The 26,120-nt window shown below is 38.6% G+C and overlaps 9 protein-coding genes across 9 annotated transcripts; 4 read left to right on the forward strand and 5 right to left on the reverse strand. All coding sequences in view use genetic code 12, as the record gives it.

Annotated features, from left to right (window-relative positions):
- Positions 1-1,554: 1,554 nt before the first annotated feature.
- Positions 1,555-2,697, forward strand: PPH21 (phosphoprotein phosphatase 2A catalytic subunit; the record flags this gene model as incomplete). Its single annotated transcript, XM_049326091.1, has 1 exon — positions 1,555-2,697. The coding sequence occupies one exon, from the start codon at positions 1,555-1,557 to the stop codon at positions 2,695-2,697; it is 1,143 nt and encodes a 380-aa protein (XP_049178287.1).
- A 605-nt stretch (positions 2,698-3,302) lies between these two features.
- Positions 3,303-4,475, forward strand: KGF56_004633 (uncharacterized protein; the record flags this gene model as incomplete). The annotated part of the gene is made up of 1 exon (XM_049326093.1): positions 3,303-4,475. The coding sequence occupies one exon, from the start codon at positions 3,303-3,305 to the stop codon at positions 4,473-4,475; it is 1,173 nt and encodes a 390-aa protein (XP_049178288.1).
- Positions 4,476-4,807: 332 nt separating this feature from the next.
- Positions 4,808-5,380, forward strand: KGF56_004634 (uncharacterized protein; the record flags this gene model as incomplete). Its single annotated transcript, XM_049326094.1, has 1 exon — positions 4,808-5,380. The coding sequence occupies one exon, from the start codon at positions 4,808-4,810 to the stop codon at positions 5,378-5,380; it is 573 nt and encodes a 190-aa protein (XP_049178289.1).
- Positions 5,381-6,666: 1,286 nt separating this feature from the next.
- On the forward strand, positions 6,667-7,641 carry KGF56_004635 (uncharacterized protein; the record flags this gene model as incomplete). Its single annotated transcript, XM_049326095.1, has 1 exon — positions 6,667-7,641. One exon carries the CDS (start codon positions 6,667-6,669, stop codon positions 7,639-7,641), a length of 975 nt encoding a protein of 324 aa, XP_049178290.1.
- A 104-nt stretch (positions 7,642-7,745) lies between these two features.
- KGF56_004636 (TFP1) lies at positions 7,746-12,149 on the reverse strand (the record flags this gene model as incomplete). Its single annotated transcript, XM_049326096.1, has 3 exons — positions 7,746-10,934; positions 10,999-11,009; positions 11,360-12,149. 3 exons carry the CDS (start codon positions 12,147-12,149, stop codon positions 7,746-7,748), a joined length of 3,990 nt encoding a protein of 1,329 aa, XP_049178291.1.
- Positions 12,150-12,854: 705 nt separating this feature from the next.
- Positions 12,855-14,450, reverse strand: PPT1 (protein serine/threonine phosphatase; the record flags this gene model as incomplete). The annotated part of the gene is made up of 1 exon (XM_049326097.1): positions 12,855-14,450. One exon carries the CDS (start codon positions 14,448-14,450, stop codon positions 12,855-12,857), a length of 1,596 nt encoding a protein of 531 aa, XP_049178292.1.
- A 537-nt stretch (positions 14,451-14,987) lies between these two features.
- Positions 14,988-18,629, reverse strand: KGF56_004638 (coatomer subunit alpha; the record flags this gene model as incomplete). The annotated part of the gene is made up of 1 exon (XM_049326098.1): positions 14,988-18,629. The coding sequence occupies one exon, from the start codon at positions 18,627-18,629 to the stop codon at positions 14,988-14,990; it is 3,642 nt and encodes a 1,213-aa protein (XP_049178293.1).
- A 747-nt stretch (positions 18,630-19,376) lies between these two features.
- On the reverse strand, positions 19,377-22,139 carry UTR2 (Utr2p; the record flags this gene model as incomplete). Its single annotated transcript, XM_049326099.1, has 3 exons — positions 19,377-20,699; positions 21,410-21,476; positions 21,727-22,139. 3 exons carry the CDS (start codon positions 22,137-22,139, stop codon positions 19,377-19,379), a joined length of 1,803 nt encoding a protein of 600 aa, XP_049178294.1.
- Positions 22,140-23,352: 1,213 nt separating this feature from the next.
- On the reverse strand, positions 23,353-26,049 carry BRO1 (Bro1p; the record flags this gene model as incomplete). Its single annotated transcript, XM_049326100.1, has 1 exon — positions 23,353-26,049. One exon carries the CDS (start codon positions 26,047-26,049, stop codon positions 23,353-23,355), a length of 2,697 nt encoding a protein of 898 aa, XP_049178295.1.
- Between the last annotated feature and the right edge of the window lie 71 nt (positions 26,050-26,120).

The following is a 26,120-nucleotide window of genomic DNA, read 5'->3' on the forward strand; positions in this document are numbered from 1 at the left end:
TATGGCTTAAAACATGTTCTTTACAAGTTGAATTTATTATCCCCGCTCAACTTTAAGTATGTAGTTATACAGTTGCTGTAATGCCGGTTAAAATTGAACTCAAAATAGTCACAAAAGTCTCCAAATAGGTTGGGACTTGACTGTTGCAACTCTTTTTTTCTTTTTTGATGGAAATGTCAACAAGCAACAAACTAAAGGAGAAAATGAAAACAACCAAGAGGGGGCAATACAAACAAAAATAAGTATATGTATCAAAAAGAAAAGAAAACAAAAAGATTGGCAGTATCGGTTTGTGGTGAACAAAACCATTTAAAGATTACAACAAGTTCCCCAACTGTCTGTCCGCGACACTATTGAGCAGAGCTTGTTACAACACTACCGAGCAAAGCGAGATAGTGTTGTTCGATAGGAGCAACACTCAGTAGCTTGTTACAACACTATTGAGCAGAGCGAGATAGTGTCGCTGGATAGTGGAGCAACACTTTGGAGCTTGTTACAACACTATCTCGCTCTGCTCGATTGTGTTGTTCGATAGTGGAGCAACACTTTGGAGCTTGTTACAACACTATCTCGCTCTGCTCGATAGTGTTGCTCGATAGTGTTGCTCGATAGTGTCGCTCGATAGTGTTGTTCGATAGTGTTGTTTGATAGTGTTGTTCGATAGTGTTGTTCAATAGTGTTTATCAAGTGTCGTGTGTACATAAACTCGCTCCCCTTTTATATCACGTGACATAATATCTATGCAAGATAAAAACAACAGCACATGTGTAAAGAAAAATCGTAGTGGCATTACCGAGGAGCTTTTATGAAAGGCTGACTCAGAGTAGAATTAACGCTTACGTTTACTATTATTGAAAAAATGTACCGATTAGACAAGGTCACCAAATACATACATAGTATCTTGTACCTCACCTTTCACCTTTCACCTCTCACATTAAGATTTGTTTCAAAAGTTTTTAAAGATCATTACCAAATAGCTTCTTTCTTCCCGGATCTGTCTTTAGTTTCTGCATTCTTTCCTCTGCGTTATTTCTTCTACTCCTTGATAGTGTCAGTGGCAGCTAGTGTGCCACACTATCGAGCAGAGCGAGATAGTGTCGCTTATCGCTATTGATAACCACTTGAAAAAAACGAGTGCAATTTCTTCAACAACTTCTTTTTCTTTTACATAAAAAAAAAGGCCAAAAAACATGCCAAAAAAAAAAAACGAGTGGAAAAAAGTTAGACTTGCCATTCGAGAAGAAACACAGCAAATTAAAGACCACCTTTTCAAAGTATATCAACCTTTCAAACATTTCCCCAACATCTCAAAATTGTGTTTTATTACCAAAACTGTGTTTTAATTGTCCGTTATCTTCTTATCTTCACTAGTTCATTTTCTATTCACAAGTTATCTCAACCACTTTTATCGTTTTTTTTTTTTTATTGATTTAATTTGGTTTTTTTTTTTCAATCCTTTACTTCAAACATTGATAAATTTTTTTATATTGCATTTTTTTGTTCAGTACAACCAGCCTCCCCTCCTGATTCAATCACAGATTATAGTGGAAAAAAATGGATTCAGATAGAGATGTGCCAATGGAAGATGCCGAGATCTCGTTAGATGATTTTGACTCGATGGATTTTTCCATGCCCAATAAACGAACTATCAAAAGTGGTAAAACTTCAACGACCAACAACAACACCAACAACACCAACAGCAGCAGCAGCAGCAACAGCAACAACAACAACAACACCAACAATACCAACACGAAGCAAACACAACCGTCACTAGACACACAATCTATAAACCAATTGGACCAATGGATTGAGAAATTGTCCAAATGCGAGCCACTCTCAGAGCAGGATGTAAAGAAGTTATGTGAAATGGCTATCGAAGTATTACAATTGGAAGAAAACGTCCAGCCGGTTTCTGTGCCAGTTACAATATGCGGTGATGTTCATGGACAGTTTCACGACTTGATGGAATTGTTCAAGATTGGTGGTCGGTGTCCTGATACAAACTATTTATTCATGGGCGATTATGTTGATCGTGGATACTATTCAGTCGAAACTGTTTCGTATTTGGTTTGTATGAAGGTGAGATTTCCCAACAGAATCACCATTTTAAGAGGTAACCACGAATCAAGACAAATAACTCAAGTTTACGGTTTTTATGACGAATGTTTAAGAAAGTACGGATCTGCTACTGTATGGAAAGTTTTCACTGATTTATTCGATTATTTCCCCATAACTGCCTTGGTGGATAACAAGGTTTTTTGTCTTCATGGGGGCTTGTCGCCTATGATTGAAACTATTGACCAAGTTAGAGAATTGAACAGAATTCAAGAAGTGCCACATGAAGGACCCATGTGCGATTTGTTATGGTCCGATCCAGACGATAGAGGAGGGTGGGGTATATCGCCAAGAGGTGCAGGATTCACGTTTGGTCAAGATATATCTGAGCAGTTCAACCATACAAATAATTTAAGTTTAATTGCAAGAGCTCATCAGTTGGTTATGGAAGGATTTAGTTGGAGCCACCAGGAAAATGTTGTTACCATATTTTCAGCACCAAATTATTGTTATCGATGTGGTAATCAAGCGGCTATTATGGAGGTTGACGAACAACATAATAGACAATTCTTACAATACGATCCGCTGGTTAGACCAGGTGAACCAACCGTTACTAGAAAAACTCCCGATTACTTTCTATAATGAATTTTATGTACACATTTTTAGAAATGAATTTAAGAAAAAAATATATATATATATATTAAGAAAAAGAACCAGTACAGGAGGTAACCGTGCACCCACAAAAGTCTCGGGGCAAAAATTAAGAAAGAATGAGAGAGAGAGAGAGAGAGAGAGAAAGAGTATGTGTGTGATAGTGTCGGTGGCAGCTAGTGTGCTCCACTATCGAGCAAGTGAGATAAAGGGGAGATAGGAAGAATTTTTTCTATTTATAGTGAAGTAATTGAAATTGAACCAAATGTATAAAGACAAAACCAGCAAGCAAAAAACGACAATATCGAGCAGAGCGAGATAGTGGAGCAATACTTTGTAGCTTGTTACAACACTATCTTGCTCTACTCGATAGTGTCACTGAAAAAAAAACAAGATAGTGTCATTGTCGCAAAGTTCATATTTACGACATTACTTTATAACCAACCAGGATCTTGAAAAATAAGCCATGGAATACAATAGGGAAAAAAACCCATACTATACTTATTAACATCAACTTCATTGAGGTTATATATTCTTGTCCGCCCTTTACATACACACACCCACACACACAGAGAGAAAGAGACTAAATATATCCAATGTTGAGGACGCAGGTAAGGCTATTGCCCAGGTTAAACTCTATAAGGTATAGAACCGTATACACGTCGGTGCTTGAGTCGGATATTAATATAACACCTGCTGGTAAAGTTAATATATCTGTGGGGCCAGGAGGTCGTTCTTCAAGAACTGGATACACAGCAACTGTATTTGGAGCAAGTGGGTTTCTCGGGCGTTATTTGGTTTCAAAATTGGCAAGACATGGTACTACTACAATTGTGCCATATAGAGACGACTTGAAAAAGAGGTTTCTTAAAGTTGCAGGAGATTTGGGAGTTGTCAATTTTGTTGAGATTGATGCTAGGAATTTGCAGAGTATCGAGGATTCCGTTGCTCATTCCGATATTGTCATCAACTGTATCGGTGCTGATTACAACACAAAGAATTTCTCAATGGCTGATGTGAATATTGCTTTAGCTGAAAGAATTGCTCGTGCAAGTAAAGATGCCGGTGTGCCCAGATTTATTCATATTAGTTCATACAATGCCAACCCAAATTCCGAATCTGTATTTTATGCAACAAAGGGAATTGGCGAGCAAAAAGTGAAAGAGATTTACCCGGATGCTACAATTGTTAGACCTGCTCAAATGTTTGGCAGGGAGGACAATTTGTTGAATTATCTTGGACCAAAGATTAAAATGTGGACTCCCAACAGAAACCAAAAGGAAATTTACCCGGTGTATGTGCTTGATGTAGCGAGAGCATTGGAGAAAATAGCATATGATGATTCGACAATGGGCAAGACATTTGAGTTGTATGGTCCTGAAAAATTGACATACCAAGAGATTAGACAAATGATCCATGGTATAACTGAAAACTATGCTCAAGCAGGCCCATTCAACTATAGTTTCTATGACTACAATTTACCATTACCATTGGCTAAGTTTATTACCCAATTCGAACAATATGTGTGGTGGAAGTTACCAAATCCTGACCAAATGCAAAGACACGTAATCGACCAGAAAATTGATCCTACTGCATCTACATTCAAGGACTTGGGTATTGCGGGAGACGGTAATGATGGTACCACCAAACTAGCTGATGTTTTATTCAGTTATGTCAAACAATGGAGACATCCTTTGATTGCTCAGAAAGGTGGTCCTAATAAGAAAAAGTTGGAGGATTTGAGAAACATTCAACATTTTACTGATTAGTAATATTAGCAATATAGAAACCCACTTTACCAGTTGTTTCCCCCCCCCCCCCCCCCCCCTCTTTTTCACACCCCCTTTTTCTTTTTTTTTCCCCCCCCCCCCCCCCAATCTTTCTACCTCTATTTTGTTTGTATTTTATTTTCGGTATGGAGTAAAATGAAAAAGAGCATATTTCTGGTATCTTCGCAGATAGCCGAGAAATTAAAAAAAAAAAATAGAAAATTGTGGAGAAGGGGGTTAGAGATTGCAACTATATGGGAACCGAACCCTAACTAAACTGCTACTCTTTAGATACTTCACTACTCTCTCAATTAATCTTTGTTTTGTCCACCATGGGGCATCTCCCTCCAATAGAAATATTCAAATCGCAACCATTAAGTGAGAAGAAGAAACTAGTACTTGACCAGCTTTTTGAGCCATGCGATTCACTAACCTCACTAATTAATGAATCAATCTTTGTCAAGAATAAGCCATTCAATACATATCAACAATTCATTGAACTAGTACGAGCTGAACTTTTAACGTTTCTCAGCTTTTGCGAGTTTGTTCAATCACGAACTCATAAGGGAATCAACCCGGTAGTAAATAAAATAATCTCAGCACATCCTCGATTAGGTGTGCCTAAAGATCATCAATTAAGTGAACATTCCAGTCATGAACAAAGAAATTTAGCTGGTACAAAAGAGATGAGACAAAAACTTCAAGATTTAAACGATGAATACGAACAAACTTTCCCTGGGTTGAAATATGTTGTGTTTGTCAATGGAAGAAATCGTGACGAAATTATGGATGATATGCGTATGCGAATCAAGAGAAATGAAATTGAACTAGAAAGAAAAGAGGCATTCAATGCTATATGTGACATTGCCTTGGATAGAGTTTCAAAGTTGGAAACAAAATTATAGAACAAATTAGAGTAGCTAGTTATAGACAATAGATACTTTTGTCTTGAGTTGCCAAAAAACCTCTCTGTCATTAATTATGATGGTGGTGAGAGAAAGTCATTGTCATATTAATTAATCCTACCCTCCTCCTCCATCACCAGTTCAAGTGAGTCCTCCCTTCCTCCCCGGCACGTGAATTTTCCTCTCTACAGGGCTCTTCACGCATCACTTGTCGTGTGTGCTCAAACTGATTTCCCTGCCAAATCTCCTGACACTCCTTTTTTTTCTTTTTTTTTCTCTCTCTCTCTCTGTGCTTTCGCGATATAAATATAAGTCATTTAAAACTCCTACTTCTGTTTCCTATTTTTTTTTTTCCTCTTCTCCTCCATAGTCTTTTACTACTTTAAAGTATATAACCCACTTAACTAATGAGAGATAAGTGGAGAAAGAAGAGAGTTCGTCGTTTGAAACGTAAGCGGCGGAAGGTCAGAGCAAGATCTAAGTAATTGTGTCTTGCTCGGTTACCCACCCGCTTAGTGCTGCTGATGCCATAATGATTTGTTGATTTTTCAATTTTGTTTGTATGCTTCAGGTTGTGTGAATTTGCTTAGGATTGTTGCTAAGTATATGAATAGCAGACACTTGAATAAGGATGTATATTGAATAAAAGATGTACTTTTTTTGTCCATTAACTTGGCTTTTTTTGCTTTTTAATGAGCGGTTGGATAAAACGTTATCATGAATTGCGTTGCGTTTGACATATCCACTTGCTCAACTCTTTTCCCGTTTTTTTTCTCTTTTACTCTGTTGCTCTTATCTTTTGATGCTTCACTCTTTGAATAAAGACATTTATACACTACTAAACTTACTAGGACAATGAGTGTTTTATGAGAACTAGTCATTTTGATACATTTGGCAGTATAACCTTGTACCTCCCACTGTTTGAGTTTTCTGGAAAGCTCATCTGAAAAACATAAAAGAAAGAGAGATATATACTACATGATAAGATACTGCCCTAAGAAAAAGTAGACAAACGAGAAATTTATTTGACGGCATGATGATTCACGAGTTACTGAACTTCCAAGCCCGCTAACTAAGTGGTTATAAATCAGAGTTTTCTAGACATTTTCGTGTTGTTGATACACTCTTGCTTGCTAAGGGCATCCTTAAGGTGTTTCATTTTTTTTCGCTACCATTGTTTGTGTTGCAAAAACGTTTATTTTTCTATTCTCTCAATTTTGGATCTTTTTTTGCAGTCAAATGAGAAACATTATTAAATAGCCATTGCTAGAAACACCTTCCTATCAATGGTGACATTACCGCTGATAGGACTTGATATTGTTGAAAGCAATGACGCAATTGTGTCTGGAATTCCTCTACCACCGGCCACTCCTCATTTCCAAGAAGGGAAAATTCCATCTACATCGCCAATTCCCCAAAATTCATATCATCAAACTCACATAACAAATCATTACAAATTTATTCAAACTGCACCAATTGCTTATACTTCACCAGCAACAGTCCAAGTATTGCCCCTAACATCAAGTTCCTTTGATATTCCAACACCTACACAATCTGAACCTTTAACGACCCCGATTTCACCTTCACCACAGGATTTAAGCTCCTTGTTGTCACCACATGAACCTCCTCATGAAGTAGATTTGTATTTTCCACAAAGGCAGCAAAAATTGCGACAGCAGATGAGCAGAAATACAGGCGCATTTTTCAGTGGTAACGCTGGTGGCGGTTGTAGTAGTGACGTTTTCACTGAATATGTGGAGAATAGATTTGCTAGATTTAGACCAACAGAGTCGCAACATAATAATGATGTGGTGATGAATAACTTACATCCGTTTCAGAGAGACGATTATGGAGTTGAGCAAAAGTCAATATTCGAAAATATAACCACTTGGTTTAAAAAAAAGCCTATAGTGGCTACCGATTTAGAAACACAGAGTCAATCGCCGCCTACTACTGATAAAAGTGCATCGTGTACCGCAGGATTCTTGCAGCGCGGTGAAGAAATGGGTAACACTGCTGAGCCAGTGTACACACCACGAGGCATTCCTATAAATGAGTATCCGCTCAACTTCATCAAACAGCAGGATAATAGTAATTTGGGAGAAGAGAACGAAAGAAGAACAGCCATAATCAATCTGTTTGATGAAGAAGTAAGAGATTTGGTTGACGGAGTAGATAATTTTCTAACCAGTTGCTTTGACGGGGTCTGGACCTTCACTTCTGGCCTCTGTTCAACTTGCCTAGATCCGTTTGACGAATAATCAATGTTTAATTTTATTACTATTCTTTTTCTTCTTCTTCTTCTTCTTTTTTTTTTTTTTTTTTTTCTGTAAAGTGTTTATAGATATGTATGTCTCTAAATGGTCTACTCAATGGCTTCGGCGAATTTCTCGGAGATAGTGGTTAACAACTCACTGAACTCCTTTTGTCCTTCCTCTTCGCCTCTTGTAGGTTCAAAGAATTTAGCCGATGAAACAGCATGCTTTACGTCACTCGTGATTTCTGATAATTTAGACCACTGAGCACCATTGGCAACAGCCTTTTGTGCTTCATCATGATATGCAATAAAAGCTCTCATCATGTCAAATGTTTTCCAAATTGGGCAAAATGCATCATATGTGGAATATCCGTTTTGTTGTAAAAAGTCTTCCTTGATCAACGTTGCTACATCCAAAGTAATCTTATCAGAATCACTCAATGCAGACTTACCAACTAATTGAACAACTTGTTCCAACTCTTCTGCATTGGACAAGATTTCCTTCATTTTGTTTCTCAATTGAGGAAATTCTGGAAAGTTTGAATCGTAGTACTTGTTTAAAATGTTGGTGTACTTTGAATATGAAACAGCTGTGTTGATAGATGGGAAATGTTTTCTTTGTGCTAATTTTTTATCCAAACCCCAAAACACTTGCGTGATACCTAATGTGGCAGTTGTAACTGGATCAGAGAAATCACCACCAGCAGGCGAAACCGCAGCGACAACAGATACAGACCCGATTCTATCTGGAGAACCCAATGCGGTGGCTTTACCAGCTCTTTCATAGAACGATGCCAATTTTGCTCCCAAGTAAGCCGGGAAACCTTGATCAGCAGGCATTTCACCCAATCTTCCAGAGATTTCTCTTAAAGCTTCAGCCCAACGTGACGAAGAATCGGCAATCATGGAAACATTCTTTCCTTGGTCTCTGAAATATTCTGCTAATGTAATACCAGTGTAAATGGATGCTTCTCTTGCTGCCACAGGCATGTTCGATGTATTTGCAACCAATGTGGTACGCTTCATAATAGGTTCTTTTCTTCCATTTATTTCAGTGTATAATTCAGGAAATTCCATTAAAACTTCGGCCATTTCATTTCCTCTTTCACCACAATTGTGAACCAATGCCATGTTGGAAAGTAAGAATAAATGATCTGATGACTCATCAAGGGTAATACCATAATAATCTTCTTTTTCTTTCTTAATCAAATCAAAGTAAAATGGGACAGGTGTTGGAGAAAAAGAAGAAGAAGAAGAAGAAGAACAGGAGGTTGCTTCAACGCGTTTGCTTTCAATTGCACATTTGGCAAAAATATTGCTCAATACTTGACCATTTAAGTGGACGTTATATATGGACTCAATCTTGTTAACAGTGATTTCAATACCCAAAGAACGGGCAACTTTGACCACACCGTCGCAAACGGATTGGTAATTTGTGGAAAGGGTTGCGGTGCTACTTCCATCAACTTTGCCGTTAGCGTCAAGTAAACCAGCCAAAAAGAATTCTCTGATAGCAATGTCATCAACAGCTAATTGTGAAGGGACAACTTTTTCAAATCCACATTCAGTCTCTTTTCTGAACCCAAAACATTTAATAGCATTCCAAAAGGCCTCACAGTTGTTATTGTTGTTGTTGGTAACGGTTTTCGTTTCAGCGTCTATGAAGCTGGCTTCATGTACCAGGTCTATATCAGTAATTGCTTCTTCAAAAATCAGTTCAGAAACACTTTCTACGTCACTCTCGAAATGGCTGGAAATTTCAGCTTGTTCTGGTTCATCTGCATGTGCACACACAGATGCAACATCTTTTACTTTTTCTTTTTCTTTGTCTTGTTCTTCTTTTTCATTTCCTACCCATGCACCCAACAAATAAGCCAACTCTGTAGCCAGACAATTGTTTTTTTGACTCCATTTGGCAAGTTCACCAGACTCAAAGAAAACAGGGTTGATCATTTGTGTAGTGTGCTCTTTGATTCTTGGATCAATTAATTCATAATCCCTTGCCTCTACAACCCAGTCAAAGACTTGTGATTCATCAACTTCAGCTGCAAAGCTGGCAGCTTTCTCCCCAGCAGCACTTTGCCCATGAACATGGTGTGCAAAAACCTTAGTTTTAGATTTAACCACTTTAGTATTCGAATTGGTTCTTTCCAAGGCAAAGAAAGTAACAGCAGAATATTTTCCACTTGCAGTGGTACGAGTAGTAATGCCAACATTCTGTTTTGTTCTTAAAACAAGCTTGTGGTCAGCAGAAACAACAAAGTCCACCAAAGCGTGGTTTCCGCCGTTTTTGACTTGACAAACATTGTACATGTCATCGTAGCCTCTAGGCAAACCCACAACAGTTCTAGGTTTACCATCTTTACCCATAACCAAGTCGTTTACTTTTATGTCCTCAATGGCTTGGTCTTTACCATTTGCCATCATGACGGGTGTTCCCTTGGTGAAACAACCAACGTAAATAATAACATCTGAGTTGGAGTACTTGGATAAGGATTGTGAAATGACAGTTTTACCACACCCGAAAGCACCTGGGATACAGGTAGTACCTCCTTGAACACAAGGGAATAAAGAATCCAAAACTCTTTGACCTGTCAATAATGGGTAATCAGCTGATAACTTTTCGGCAACGGGTCTTGGAACTCTCACGGGCCATGTGTGCATCATTGAGTATTTGTGTTTCTTACCGTCAAATTCCAATTCCAAAACAGTGTCCTCGACATTATAAGAGCCTGCTTCGGCAATTGAGGTAATAGTACCTCTTGCTCTTGGTGGCAACAAAATCTTGTGATCGTCCAATAAGGAATTTTCAAAAACAGAGCCGAATATATCGCCACCAGTAATATGATCACCCACTTTCAATTGGCCTGGTTTGAAGTCGTATTGGACTGTCTTAGATAACGCAGGAACATCGATTCCTCTAGGAATATAAATAGAATTAGTCTCTTCCTTAATCTCCTTTAACGGTCTTTGAATACCATCATAAATCGTGTTTAACAAACCGGGACCCAACTCAGCACTCAATGGAGCACCCGTTCTTAAGACAGGATCACCTACTGTAACACCTGCAGTTTCTTCATAAACTTGAATTGTGGCCTTGTCTCCGTTGATTCGAATAACCTCACCAACTAAATTGTCGTGTCCAACTTTAACCAATTCGTACATGGCACATCCAATCATGTTTTCCGCAACCACAACCGGCCCAGAAACTGAATAAATCGAACCATATTGCCCTTCCTTCGCATCATCTAGAGAAAGGCGCTGGATTTGCTTTCTAGCATTTTCCATTACACCAGCCTAACAATACCGAGTTAGTCCCATTCTTTTACCAAAGAATACCGATCGAGTTATTTAGACATACCATTTCTGTAACTATCAATGATGTGACGTAAATGGGTAAAACACTTGTGATTGCTTAAAGGTCCCTAGAAAAAACAATGAAACGTTGACAGAAATTTGAAGATTAGAGGGGTCGTGCAAAAGGGATTTCAAAATTACCAAAAAGAGTAATGCAGCCGCACAAGTTGCAAAAAAGCTGAAGGAGGAGGAGGAGGAGGAGGAGAAGGAGAAGGAGAAGGAGCCACGCTCAGTAGCTTGTTACTACACTATCTCGCTCTGCTCGATAGTGTTACAAGTAATATCTAATAAATACAAAATATATACATATATATTTATGTGTACAAGAGTGTGAGCCAGAGGGGCTGTTTATTCTACCTGGTCACCAATCTTTACTTCTCTCTTCAACCTCTTTGTTTCTTGATCTAATGCCTTCATTAAAGCTTCTTTTACATGGTTATCCAAAGCCAACTTCTCTGCTAAGTCATCGATAACCGGCTCTGAAATCACCACTTCTTCCTCCTCTCCACTTTTGTTCAACTGCACCAAAAGATCTTGTGAAACGTGTTTCGAGTATATTTGATCAATCTGGCTCACCGGTTCAAGTCTCAAATGCGTTGTGTCATGAACCGCTTTAGCATCAAGCAATTCATCCTTGTCGCCCTGTTTTTTCTCCAACAAGTAGTCCATGTTCTTTATACTGAACAAAGCCTTCACATTGCAGTACAACCGATAAGTTAGATAAATTCCAGGTACATTGGGCACAATAGGCACCAACACTACTGGTAGCGTCAATGGAATTCCTACTGCACATAATATTGAATACTTTTTATGCTTTTCAAAGTTAGCGTCTCTAAACCTGTACAACTCTTCAAGAACGGTTGTTGGTTCTTGCTGAAGTGGGTGGTATAGCGGAATAGGAACTAGTTGATCGGTGGAGATTTTTAAATCCTGGATTTCTGACTGCGCAATAATTGTAGGTTGTTCCAGAGTAAATGTTTCCTCCTCACCTGGACTCTTCGCCACAACATGCCGACTTTCTTCATTTATTTCTCTAATCATTGCTGCTTTATTGGGAAATGAAAGGAGACAACTCTCTTCGTAGGGAATGGTCCATAGCAATTTCTTGACATATTTGACAATACTGACATTGATCTTCAGCTTTGACGCAGTCATTTTGTTCCACCCATTAGTGGCATAGTGAATGATTTTGGTCTCAACCTTGTTGATCCACGAAAGTTTCGATGCTCTCGACTTGGTCAATAGTCCCGGCCGGTGGTTACAGTAAATAAACGATCGATGAGTAGTAATGGGCAAACAAAGAACGTAAATCGACTTGGGATCAATCGAGAGAGGCGGCAGCAACGAAAATAAACGGGCCAGCAGCCTACAAGGACCTAGCGACACATTCAATCTTGCGATCCTCTTGCTCAAAATTCCATTAATCATCGATCAGCTAGAGCACATCGAAAAGAACTCTCAAATTTGTACATTTTCCATCTCCGAAATGTCAAATTGCTATAATTTCAAGTAGCAAATGAATTGGGGTTTGAAATACACGACCTTTTGTTTCTACAACTTCTAGTATTAACACTGGCTGCGAAATAGTATATATTTATCTCTAGTGGTATACTTGATACTTTTTTATTTAGTAGTATGTCCTATTAGTGAGCCAATGATAAGAGAGAAGGGGAATAGGAGAGAAGGTGAAGGAGAAGGAAGAAAAGGAGGCGAGGTGAGAGATAAAGTCTTCAAAAAAAAAAAAAGAAAAATGGCCGTTTAGTATCATTTATTAGTAGTGTTACACACACACACACATATATATATATCTCTATGAGAAAGCTATTCCTTTTTCTTTTATATCTTGTTAACATATTGATGTTAAAATCCAAAAGCACCCTTTGAATAAGCCATTGGCTTTATATCTGGATGAGGGCTAGCCTCAAAAGTCTCTGTAGTTAATATCCACGGACAATTATCATCATCAACCTTTCTATATCCTTCTCCTTCATCCTTTAGTGGATCGTAATTGGGGTTTTCCTCAAAATGCAAAACACCTCCCAAATTCCCCGTGGAATCGCAATAATTGGGAGCACTGAATACAGTGATTAACCTTCCATTTTGCTCAAACTCAACACCCCCCATTCTCACTTCGTGAGACCTCAAAATTTTACGAATCTTATTAGACATGCAAAAACGTTCTGTTATATCTGGACCAAATTGAATACCAATTCCTCTTTTCGAAGGCGCTCTACCATTGATTTCCTGGGGGTCCGTCCAGAGCATCTCTGTGGCAACACCTTCCTTTGGTTGGATCGAGCTAAACCTCTCTATGGACTTGATATCCTGTAACGTTACTTTATCATTTGAAAAAAGTCCCCCATGAAGACACAAGTACTCTCTATTAATCAAAGTAGCCAAGGGTAATGCCCCAAAAGACTCACTAAAAGCGTCAAAAATCTTTTTTGAGTACTTAGCTTCACATTCATCCGTAAAACCATATGTCTTGTTCATGTCACTGGTTTCATGATTACCTCTATTAATGAAAATCGACTTGGGAAAAAGTATTTTGAGCACGTAAAAGTACAATGCAACTTCCGTGGACCATGAACCACGATCAACAAAATCTCCGTTTATAACAAACACATGGTCTTCCGAAACGTGACCAAATTTTTCAAATAAATGCAAAACATCATAAAACTGACCATGCGTATCACCAACCACTGTCAACTTTTTCCCTCCAACAATCTCGTCGTCAGAATTGCTAGCCCTTCCTATTTGGCTGTGATTGAGTGAAACCTCCACCATTGATTTCTCATTCTTCAACAATTCGTTAACTTTGGATATGATGGCAAACACATGCTTTTTGGGTAATTTCCCACCTTCCTTGAATAATTTGATCATATACTTTAGATACAGGTGATCTAATCCTTTAATATCTACCAAAACGTCCCTGCTTGCGTCTTTACTCTTTGACTCTTTTCTTGTAGTTATATCCAAGCTTGGGCCCTCCCACGACTTCTCCACTTGTATGCCTTCATAATCGATTGAATTCAATACCAGAGTATGATCAGTTCCCGCAATCGCGTTTTCAAAAGCCTGTCTTCTTAAAAGATTCGTACATCTTTTATAATTTTCCAATGTCAACTTATCGTTGGGTAACTTTGTCAATATTAACTTGAAGTTCTGTTGTGCCTGTTTTGTTTTTAAAATAGCCATTTGCGCAACACCTTTCCTGTAGTACGCTTTCATAAAGTTCGGATCAAGAGAAATAGCTGCATCGCAATCCTGTATGGCCGAGCCAAAACTCTCCATCTTGATATGAGCTTGTGCTCTATTAGAGTAGAATATGGCATTTTCCAGATCTAGCTCTATAGCTTTTGTATATGACTCTATCGCTTCTTCATACTTGTTTTCCTTCAAATACTGATTACCCTGATCCTTGAGCTTCACAGCATCTTCTCGCGCCTTCGTCATAGTCGGAGAGAAAGAGTCGGAGAGAAAGAGTCGGTGGCAAGCAGAGGACCGGTTTTAACTTGTTTCTTCGAGTTTCCGCCGTATTTCTTTTCTCCATTTTTTTTTTTCTTTTTTTTTTCTTTTTCTTTTTTTTTCACGCATGCGATGTCCATCTCCAGATTGGTCTCAAGTATAAAAAGAAACAATTACTAACTACAAAAAATATTTCGACAATGGTTTATACTGAAGTCGAGTATATTGGCTAGTTTAGACACCTTACGCATATTTCACTTGCGTTGATAACATCCTTGGAAGATATATCAAAAAAAAAAGCAGCAAAAGAATCGAAAAAAGAATAAAAGAGAAAAAGCACAGAGGAAAGACCTTTTGAGGGAAAAGGAGACCTACCATCTAGCTCGACTCACCTCCTTCGACTCACCTCCTCACCCCCCCTCCTCTTTTATCTGACTAATTAAATCCTATCTTTATTTTTTTTTTTTTTTGCTCTTATTATGTTTCTGTTCTGTTCTGTTCTGTTCTGTTCTACCTATTTCTTTTTTATACTCTGATACGTAATCCAGACGCAGGCACTCCAATTGAGGTGATGCCAGTAATCTCACTTAATTGACCTTTAAACTGTGGTTTGTACTTTGCGCCTACTAGAGCTTCACTAACGCTCAGTTCTCCTTTGTAGATGGGGGTGAAACTGCCGCAACATATACTGAAATCAGCATAAGGATCGAAATCGATTTCTACAGAATCGCTTGCAATTGCGTCTGCCTTTGCTTTTAGTTTATTGGCTTGCTCTGCCCTCGGACCCGAGCTGGATATTTTCAAAAACTCTTGGGCAAAGTAGGATGCACTAGCATAATTCTTGTTCTTGAACGACTGCGTCATGGCAACGTTTAAAGCATTAAGCTTATGTGCCAGCTGCAATTGCACTTTTGTGAAATATGAGGCTAATTCCAAGTTTCGTTTGACATCAGTAGGTGGCAATGCACGACGAGCCAATTCGATACTTAGTCCAAGAATATACTCTCGACACAATACCAACATTTCGTGGCATTTTGTTTCGGCTTCTTCGTCATTAACATTCAAAACAGTAATAGTGTAGATAACAGACTTGAAGGTCTTAATTGCTTCTTCTAGATTGTTTGCTTTGAATTGTTTGAAAGCCACTGACAATTGTTCTTCCAAGGTATCGTATCCAGGTATGACTGGTCTTATCTTACTTGGATCTTCTTCATCACAATCTTCTCGAATAAAAGTTTTCATGGCAGGTAGATCGTCAGCTCCTGGAAGGTACAATTTTGAAGCTCCATGTACTTGCAAAAATCTTTGACGTAGTGGCTCAAAATTTGTAACACCAACTTGCTTGTTCAATAATAAAGCCGCTTGCTCCATTGCGCCAGCAGCAATATAAGTTGCAGGAGTTTTAGCATTACGCAACCAATCTCCAATTTCACTCTCTCCTGATACTGCACCAGGTACAACATTGAGGGCTTCTTCTTCGTTTCCCTGCAACAATTCCTCATCATCAATGTTAAACTCGTCGTCAAGTTCCCAAGCACCACCATCTTCGCCATCTTCTTGCTCTTCATCTTCAAACTCTAGAGCAGCAGTATGACTTTGCTCAGATGACAACACCCCAACATCCTTTTCATCCTTTTCTGTAACGTTCAAATTCTCTACTTTACCTGTGAGCAATGCGCTCTCAAAAAAGGATAAAGAAGACTCCTTCAAGGGCCAATTGGCGATGGGATCAGCAATTGGCTGCGGTACAGGAATAGTTTCACCCAACTCTGGTAGTTCAACATCTTTTTCAGAAACACCAGCTTCCTCCAAAATTTGAGCTGCAAATTGGGTCAATCCATTAGACTTTGCCAAGGTGTAGGCTAATGGAAGCATCCCACTTTGTACATAAATCTCACATCTCTTTTGCACATCTTTATTGTATAATGTGTTTTGCACTACTGCAGACAAATTGCCTCTATGCTCGGCAATTGTAGTCATCTTGTTTAACCTTTCCTTATCACCTTTGAACAAATACAAAAAGGACAACTTCTCAAATAAATGCAATTGCTGGTAAACAAACTCAACAACTTCAATGTTTCCCTGTAACAAAGCCTCTTCACCCAACTTTTCCCAAATTTTAGTATCATTCAAAATCTTTGCTTGTTCTAATGCCACTGGTAAGTTACTGCACTCTAAAGCCAAGTCAAATCTGGTTTCTGGATCTTGAACAAAGTGTAAAGCAACATCGGCAAACCCTTTTTTCTGCAAGTAGGCAATGATATTTTGGCCCACCAAAGTGGAAGTTTTGATCAATCTCAAAACTTCGCTGAAATTTTTGTTGACTAAAGCACGCTTGAATCTATACTCAGTTGGATCAATCTTGATTATTTCAACTTGGCCTGCGCGGTTCAAGCAATATACCAAATTGCCCGTAACTTTAGTAATGTAAACAGTGTTCTCCAAAGTTTTGATGATACCATTATCACCATTCAACAAAGTGTATTTGATGTGATTTAAAGTTGAGTACAACAAAACCCCTGAATCGTCCCATGCAGCACTCTTGATTCTGATAGTTTCATGCATGGAAGTGACCAACTCTAAATCCTTAGTAGCAATTGTAATCGTATGCTTTGCCAAAAGAGCCAAATATTGTCCATCGGATGACCAGCACACATATTTTACATTATTAACACTAAGTTCTGCCAATTCCTTACGCTGTTGTACATCATAATTGATCACGGTATGTGCTTTAACTAACAAAACACGACCGGGGCCTCCGTATAAAACATCCGTTACAGACAGGTCCAATTGAATAGTTTTTGTAATATTATTGCTCAAATCTTTCACATGCAAGATCTTTGATGACTTGATAAATGTAACAAAACGATTGCGTGATATAAAAGTGGCAAAATTAGCTTCACCCTGTCTAACATCAGTTGGTTCAATTGCTCCCGTGGCATGTTTGGGCAAGGTTATCAAAGCATAGTTGGAGTTATCACCTTCACCGTGAACAACCAAGATGGAGTTTTCACTTTGGTTATAAGACAATGTTCTCATAAACGACCAAGCTTTTCCAATTTTCTTCAAAGACAACATTGGCAAACTGCTCTCTTGTTTTTGGAAATCAAATGCTTGCACTTGTTTCTCTCCATTTACATAAAATAATTTGTTTTGGAAAAGTGCATGAGCTGGTCTTTCTCTTTCCAATTTGAAAACCATGACTCCGGAATCATGACATGCGGCAAAAAGATTGATAGTAGGGTGACTTGCAATGAGCCAGAATCTATCGTGCTCTCTTCTGAATTGCTTAATGGGAACACGCTTGTTCAAATCCCATACTCTGATTGTCTTATCATCTGAAACAGACAAAATCATATCTTGGTGTGGATGGAAAATAGCGCTTAAAACATTACCAGTGTGGCCTCTACATGTATCAACTTCCCAAGCTTTTGTATCGCTCATTCTCCACAATTTGACCAATCTGTCATCGCCAGCAGAAACAATCAAAGGTAATGTTGGGTGGAAAGCGGCAAAATTGACCCCCTTGTCGTGACCTTCCAAAACATACTTGACAACAGCATTGATATTGCCAAATATATCTTGTTGGGGCAATTGTTGTCTTTGTATTTGGTCCTCAAAAGACCTAACCGACGAAGCTGGAGCAGAGTGTTTTTTCCTCAAGCCCGAAATATCCCATACTCTTACAGTTTGATCCAAACTTGCTGAAACTATCAAATCTTCCGAAGGGTGGAATTGGGCACTCATAACGTAATGGTTGTGGCCGGTCAAACAAGCTATTTCCTGCCTATTTTGCCAATTCCAAATCCTAATTGTTTGGTCATCTGAACAACTGAGAATCCACGGCAAATCGTGATGGAATGAAACCCCACGCACATAGTCCAAATGTCCACTCAAGGTAAATAAACATTTGCGTGTAGTTAAAGACCACACTTTGATTGAGTAATCGTCTCCACCAGAGACAAACAACGGCTGTGTTGGATGGAAAACAATGCTTCTTACTGGTCCAACGTGATCTTCAAATCGATCAATCAATGTACCCATTCTATAGTCCCATAACTGTATAGTAGACGAGTGTAACGAGACCAAACACCAAGGCCTTTTGGGATGGAATGCCACTCCCTTAGCCCTCGATGATTTGGACTCAAACTTGGTTAACATCTTCATGGTTTCTCGATGTAAAATGTATAAAAAGCCTTGTCCACTTTAACTACCAACCGAATTTTTCAATTAATAATGGAAAAAAAAGAATTATGTGTTGTTTTTTTATAAGAGAAAAAAGAAAATTAAATAAAGAATCTATTAAGCAAAAGTGGAAAAAAAGGGAAAAAGAGAGAAATAATGCTTTAAGCAGGATTCGAACAGAACACCATCGAGCAGAGCGAGATGGTGTCAGTCAGAGTTGCTCCACTATCGAGCAGAGCGAGATAGTGTTTTACAGAGTGAGTAGAATAGAGTGGAATACTTTTGAGCAGAGCGAGATAGTGTTCTACAGAGCCAGTAGAAAAATATTGTGGGTCGACACTATCGATCAGAGCGAGATGGTGTCGATGGTGTCAGTCTGTGTTGCTCCACTATCGAGTAGAGCGAGTAGAATAGAGTGGAACACTATCGAGCAGAGTGAGATGGTGTCGATGGTGTTAGTCGGTGTTGCTCCACTATCGAGCAGAGCGAGATAGTGTTCTACAGAACCAGTAGAAGAATATAGTGTCGATGGTGTCAGTATGTGTTGCTCCACTATCGAGCAGAGCGAGCAGAATAGAGTGGAACACTATCGAGCAGAGTGAGATGGTGTTTTACTCTGCTCCATAGTGTTTCACAGTGTTGTACTAATAATCATAAATAAAACCATACATAAACTAACCATTATATAAAAAAGTTTCTTCTTCTAGTCTTTATTTCCTTCAATCTTTTCTATAGATGGTATGACAAAAACCCCAAACAAATTGCAAGGAATATGCTCGTTAATCCAACTTTTTTACTAGCTTCCAACGTTATTGCAGCTGCACCTCCAGTAGAGGATCCAGCAACGGTCAGAGACTCTCTAGAATCTTGAATAAAGCCACCAGTACCTGCATTTGGATCGTAATCATTATCTGAGGCTTGAGGTGCTGCAGTTGCTTGATTAGCGGCAGCAGTGTTTTGAGCTGGAATGTCTACCGATTGGTCTGCTGTAGTTGTACGAACACTGGTTATTGTACTAGACCCACTGGTGCTGATAATCGTGGTTGTAACATTATTCTTGCTCTGACTACTATTTTCATTTTCATTATCTGGGTTGAACCCAGTAGCATCGTAATTACCTAACCAGGTCTTTTTATTTGTTAACATGACATGAGACTCGTAACCATCGGTGTTGTTATACAAAAAGGCAGGATAATCGGCTTGATTGGTGGAGTTACCATCAAGTTTGACTCCACCTGGTAAATCATAGCACTCCACTTTGATTTCTGCCAAACGGGCATAAAAATAGCCATAATCTTGAATATCTGGCGAATTCCAGTCAATTTCACCTCCAGCCCACTCAATAGTACCCAACCCATTTGATGGATCTCCACCTGGCCATAAAGAGAATTGGATTCTTGATGGCGTTTGAGGAAAGTCGTATCTCTTGGTTGTATCATTCCAAGTGTCAGCCCTGTTCAAAGTTCTCACTTTCTCATTATCAACAATCCAATCAACGTGGTCCTCATGCCAGTCTATTTCGTACAAATGGTAGTATTCAAAAGTATCATTCACAGTCGAGTTTCTCGAATTGGTATAATTTAGAATACCCTGTGCGTAAAAATTTGATTGTGGAGTACTCAAATCATAACCAACATACTCATAATCAATCTCATCTTGAACATCTGAAAACAATATAAAAGCAGAAATAACACCACGAGAACGAGATGTTTTGAATTTGGCACTAACTTTTCCATACCAAAGATACTTTGTTGACGAAACAACTGTACCTGTAGTGTGATTAGGCATTTGGATCAATAAGGAGTCATCATGATAGTCGACCCATCCGGTATAAACCCAATCTGCTTCTGTGGAGTTACCCAAATACTTAGTTTGTGCCTCAATCTGCTCAACTTCTTCTTTGGAGTTAAAGGTAATGGAATAATCATCCATTCGGGGCATAGGCATGCATGAGGATAAATTATACGAGTGTCTAATATCACAACCTCCTAAACAGTAAGCACCAGTTCCACATATACCAAACTGAGAACAACATGGACTAGATTCGGGGCACTTTTGCGTCGCGTTACATGTTATCGTATCTGCAACTGAAACGCTGAGTAATGACAAAAAAAATATATATAATAACCTCATTAGGTGGGGTCACACAACTTTAGGTTAATGGAGGAGATGGAGGAGATGGAGGGATGGGATGGGATGGGATGGGGGGAAAAAAAAGTGATAATAAACAGTTGACCGATACTTAACCTGGATTTTCAACAATGGGATAGCCAGCCGGAATTTACTGTCAAAATAACCAAAATAAAAATGATAGTCTTTGAAATCCAGTAGAAACAACAAATGAAGTATCCTTTTTCTGTTTCAAAAAACAGAAAAAAAAAGAGGGAAAAGGAAGGTGGATAGAGAAAGTGTAGCGGTTGATGATACCTTTGTAAGTAAGCTTTATGGTTTCACCATTTAATGGAACCCAAAAGTTCTATTTTTAAATTTTTTTTTTTCTCTTTGAATTTTTCCTCTTTGGATCGAGAATCACGTGATTAGATGCGCAAGCTTAATAAGCTAATTGAAATGAGGGAGTAGGATGAGTAATAGGATAGGTGGTAGATAGGTAGTAAATAGGTAGTAAATAGGTAGTAGATAGGTAGTAGATAGGTGGTAGATAGTAGATAGGTAGTAGGTAGTAGGCTATGTAGTAAGCTGAAAAGGTGGATTGACATATACAAGAAAGCAGCGTACCCATATTTTGCATGTATTAGCCATACATACAGTACTGCTCTACTATCTCGCTTGGCTCCATAGCGTCTCAAAGGTGGTCTAGAATCTCTTCCTCTAATGTAGAACCCTCTTTTCTCTTTATTGACTGAGCAAATTGAGTGTAGTGAAAGCTAGTATGCTCCACTATCTCGCTTCGCTCGATAGTGTCGCTTACGCTTCAATATTTCGTTTTCAAGAAAATGGTGAGCACTGGGTGCAAAATCAACTCAAAAATTTATTTATTCATGTATATAAACATTGATACTTTCGCAGCCAATGCCTGTTACTTAACAGTTGCACTTGACAGTCTTTTTATTAATTAGACGACCCATCAGCATGAGGCTCACCAAAGGTAAAACCGAGTCCTTCCAAGAATTTCACAGCAAGAAAACTATCCAAAGGTAAATCATCATTATTTCTAACAGTTTTAGCATCAGGACCACTAATAATTTCACGCTTCTCTTTAAAAAGTCCCATTCCCAAAAGAGAACCCAACGAGCTAGCTGAACCAAGGTTTGAAAAATCAATACCTGAGGAACTTGAAAGGCTACTAAAGTCAAAAAGTCCAAGACTCTTACCCGAATTCAAAATACTGAAAAAGTTGCTAAGAATACTAGTACTGGATGTAAGTGTACTCAACATATCTGCTGAATCATCTCTTGGATCAATCTGTGGAACTACAGCAGCTTGTACCAAAAAAACTATAAAAGCAATCACTGAAAAGTTTTTTAACAACATGTCTTTGTCTTATCAAATTAAAAAGTTCCCTGATGATTTGTAGGTGATGAACTGGTTGATTGAATTACAAGAAGTTTCGGAATGAAAAGAGTGCTAGTCAAAAGGTATTTATAATAAAAGTAAGCTCTGAGCAGACATGCCTTTTTTTTTGATTTGCTATATCTAATGAAGAGTGGGCTTCCAGCATTTCGAGGGAGAGGTGTTGAAAACGACAATACTGAAACAGCCTGTACATTTGTTTCAATTGTATCTGATTTCATTGTTATCATCTCCAGGAATATATGTTTGGTGGGAGTGGGGCATGTGTGTGTGTGTGTGTGTGTGTGTATGTATGTGGGGCATGTGTGTGTGTGTGTGTGTGTGTGTGTGTGTATGTATGTGGGGCATGGATGTGTGGAGATGAGAGGGGCACAAGATGTTTCACAAGAAAATGTTCATGAGATCACCCACGATTGCAATCTTGCATTTCAACTTATGGAAAGTACCCCTGGCAAAATAACGGAGATTAGATCTTGATGATTCAGTACGTTTGCAACTTTATTTCTTGATGATTCAATACCTACTTGTGACTTTGAAACTTTATTACTTGCCATTCTTGCCATTCTTTTGTTTCTTTGTTGTTGTTTTTACTGGATTGAGCAATGGTATACCTGTTTCGAGATACATCTCTTTGCAAACGTTTGATCCATACTGTCTAATTCTGCAAGGGGAATGAAACTGATGCAAAATGTACATTTGCTGTCTAATAATGGATGGGGTGGGGGGGTAATGCAACATCAAAAAGTAAAAATGGTCTATCTAAATGCTGCTTCCACCCATTGTCTTAAAGTCTTCCTTGCATTGTAAAACGAGGGGGAGGGTAAAAAAAGCGGCTTTAGACGACATGGACCTGCTACTCTTACACGGCAATCAATAATTCAACTTCACAGCAAAACTGCCACATTTCTAAACTTAAAGATAACAGCAAAGTCTTCAAGTTCAAAAGAAACGCTTTTCACTCTGTTGAAACAAAACGGCAAAATAATCAAAAAAGAAACATAAAAAGCTTATTTTTCAGAAAAAAAAATTGCATTTCTACCCCATTGCGTCCCAGATCTCTAGTGAGTGAGGGGAAAGCTCAGATCTACTTTCTTCTTCAAACTGGTTGAACCGAAAACCAGATTTTCGTACTAATCAAAAGCACGTGTTAAAAACAGCTTTTACTCTTTTGTTCTTACTTTGAAAAAAAATTATACATATTTGGATCATATGTTGATGGCTGATCATAGATCAAATCACTACTAGGCTCCTTAAACTTTTCAGGTTGTTGTTGCCATGAAGGTACCAAATGTGCATCATTATTCAACAGTGATTGAGGCAAGCTAAAGTTGGGAGTGCTAGGCTGTTGCTTTGGTGGTAATTGTGGAGGTGCTCTTGTGTATTGCTGTGACTTTTGCGATGCAAACGATGTATGATTGGTGGAAATGGAGGTGGAGGAACCAAAACCAGAACCAAAACCATTACCACCACCATTACCACCACCATTACCACCACCATTACCACCACCATTACCACCACCATTACCACCACCATTACCACCACCATTACCACCACCATTACCACTACCATTACCACCACCATTACCACTACCACTACCACTGCCACCACCCGTAAAATTCGTGTGGGAATACATATGCTGACGAGAAGGAGTTGTTGGGGGAATGTGCTCACCGAGTGTCATTTTGTTCATTGAATCGCTAAGATCAGATTGACTCAACAACAAATTCCGACAATGCTGATAAATGTTTTTGTACCAAGCGTTGCCCTTTTTCAATCCCGCATGATACTGAGTCCAGTTTTTATAGAAATTGTTGATTTTGTTAATCAGCTCAAGTCTGGCCGACTCTTTGAAGTTATTCGAAGACTGCAACTTTCTCACTTGTGGATCAGCAAGCAATTTGCCCCATTCGGTTTTCAAATCTGAAAGCACAAGTTTTTCTCTGCTTATCATATTGTCCAACTTATCGATAAAAGGTTGAAACTTTTTCAACTCTGCTGGGAAAATAACTGTTTTTATTTCGTTATTTGATTTCTGCCTTGAATTGAATATTAAAATGTCTGATATATCGTCGGCGTGCACTTCCTTTTTAAGGTTCTCCATCAAGTTCCTTTTGTTTATCTTGATTGAATTCAAGTCTTTCAAAAAGTTTTCAATAGTCTCAACTCGCTTTTCTTGAGAGTCGTCCATGTCCAATAAACTAATTTCTGAAGCGGGATTTGATCTAAATAATGCCAAAAACTCCCTTGAAGTAGGTCCTCCACTTAACTGTTTATATAAACCCTTGTCTATGAAGGAAGCCAATTTGCTATCTGAATTAGATGCCTCATACAAAGCCTTTTTAAGCTGTATTGCTTGATCCCTATTTTCATATTGATTGAGCTGAGTAATTGAATCATAAATATGCTTTCTCAAAGCAATATTCTCCTCTTCAAGAGTTTGATCTTCATTGTAACTTTTAGAAATTTCAGAAACCTTGTTCAAGGTATCTCTGGGTATATCTTGATCATCGCTTGTCTTCAAGAGAGATTCCTTAATCTGACCCAAAGCCTTTGGAAGATTCAACGATTCAAGTAAGGAAACCGCTTCTTCATTCGAAACTTCATAGAAATCAATTTCATTTCTCAACAATTGCGATTTCTCTTCCGAATAAAAACTTGACAATTCGTGGATATTTATTGGAACAACATTGTTCAAAAAATTGCTAAAATCAACCTCGTTGATTTGTTTCAACATTGGAATTTGATTTAGCGGAACAGCTTTGGCCACCTGCATAGGTGCCAACTGATCAATGCTAACGTTTTTCTTTATCGGATCGTGATAGATCAAATCGTTGTCCTTGATTAGCTCTCCGAGCTTTATGTTTACTACATCTGTGTGATATTTCAAATTGTCTACTAGTTCGTAAACTTTTAAAGATTTCGGTTTAACAGCATTGTCCAAAATCGCTTTAGATTGTGTCAAGTAAGCAATTGCCTCACCGTACTTTCTACCGGTTTCCAATTGCAATCCATAAAAGTAATATGACAAGGACCGGTAATAATGTATCTTGAAATAAATGATCGAGATCCATGATGGATCTAACTGGACACTAACATATTGCGGCTTTGTTGTTTCGTCATCTTCCGTATCCGGACGCTCCAAATACCTCTCCTCGTACTCATCTACAATCGTGTATGCTTCCCTCTCCTCTTGGCAGATCATATCGTAGCATTCCTCGTATAGCGTGCTTGCTGACTTGCACAATTTTGAGATCAACGAGTTTTTCAGTTGATCTAAATCATTGGTGATGACATTGAGTAGGAATATTTCTTGAGCTTGAGCGAGAGCCAATTTACCTAAAAACTTGATTGTCGATTGGCCCAAATCGTTACTTGGGGCATGTAAGAAATTCTCATTTAGAAATTCGTAAATTCCGGCGGCTTGCTGTAACATGACAATCAGCTCCTTGACCAGTGCATCTTTGGAACTTTGCAGCTCGTTGTATTTAGAATTGGCAAACTTTGTTGACAATGCGGCAATATTGAACAATATATTTGCCTTCTCAAAGGGCAAGGCATTTTGCGAGTGAGAGATCTCTGGTTCAAAGGCATCGTGCCACACAAACTCCAACTTCTTGGACTTGTTCAAGCTGGCAAACAGAATCTTCAAGTCAAGAACCTCTAATTGACTATAGTATTTGTAATATAGCTTCAACCCAGTATTATCGGCATTGACTCCCCTAATATCCTGCCTTAGTTTGGAAAAGGACTCTAGATCACTTTGATAAGCGGAGGTATTCCCATAGATTGAAAGAAGATAATTATTCAAGGGCTTGATCCAATTAACCTCTTCAGTCTTCTTACTTGGCACTACAAGCAAGTATGTTCTCATTTGGTCAAGGAGTGCAAACTTGAAGATACAACAAAGGTGGAGGAGTTTTAAAAGGAAGGGGAAAAAAATAT

The sequence above is a fragment of the Candida oxycetoniae genome (assembly GCF_023343755.2).
Source record: "Candida oxycetoniae strain CBS 10844 chromosome Unknown scaffold11, whole genome shotgun sequence".
NCBI lineage: Eukaryota > Fungi > Ascomycota > Pichiomycetes > Serinales > Debaryomycetaceae > Lodderomyces > Lodderomyces oxycetoniae.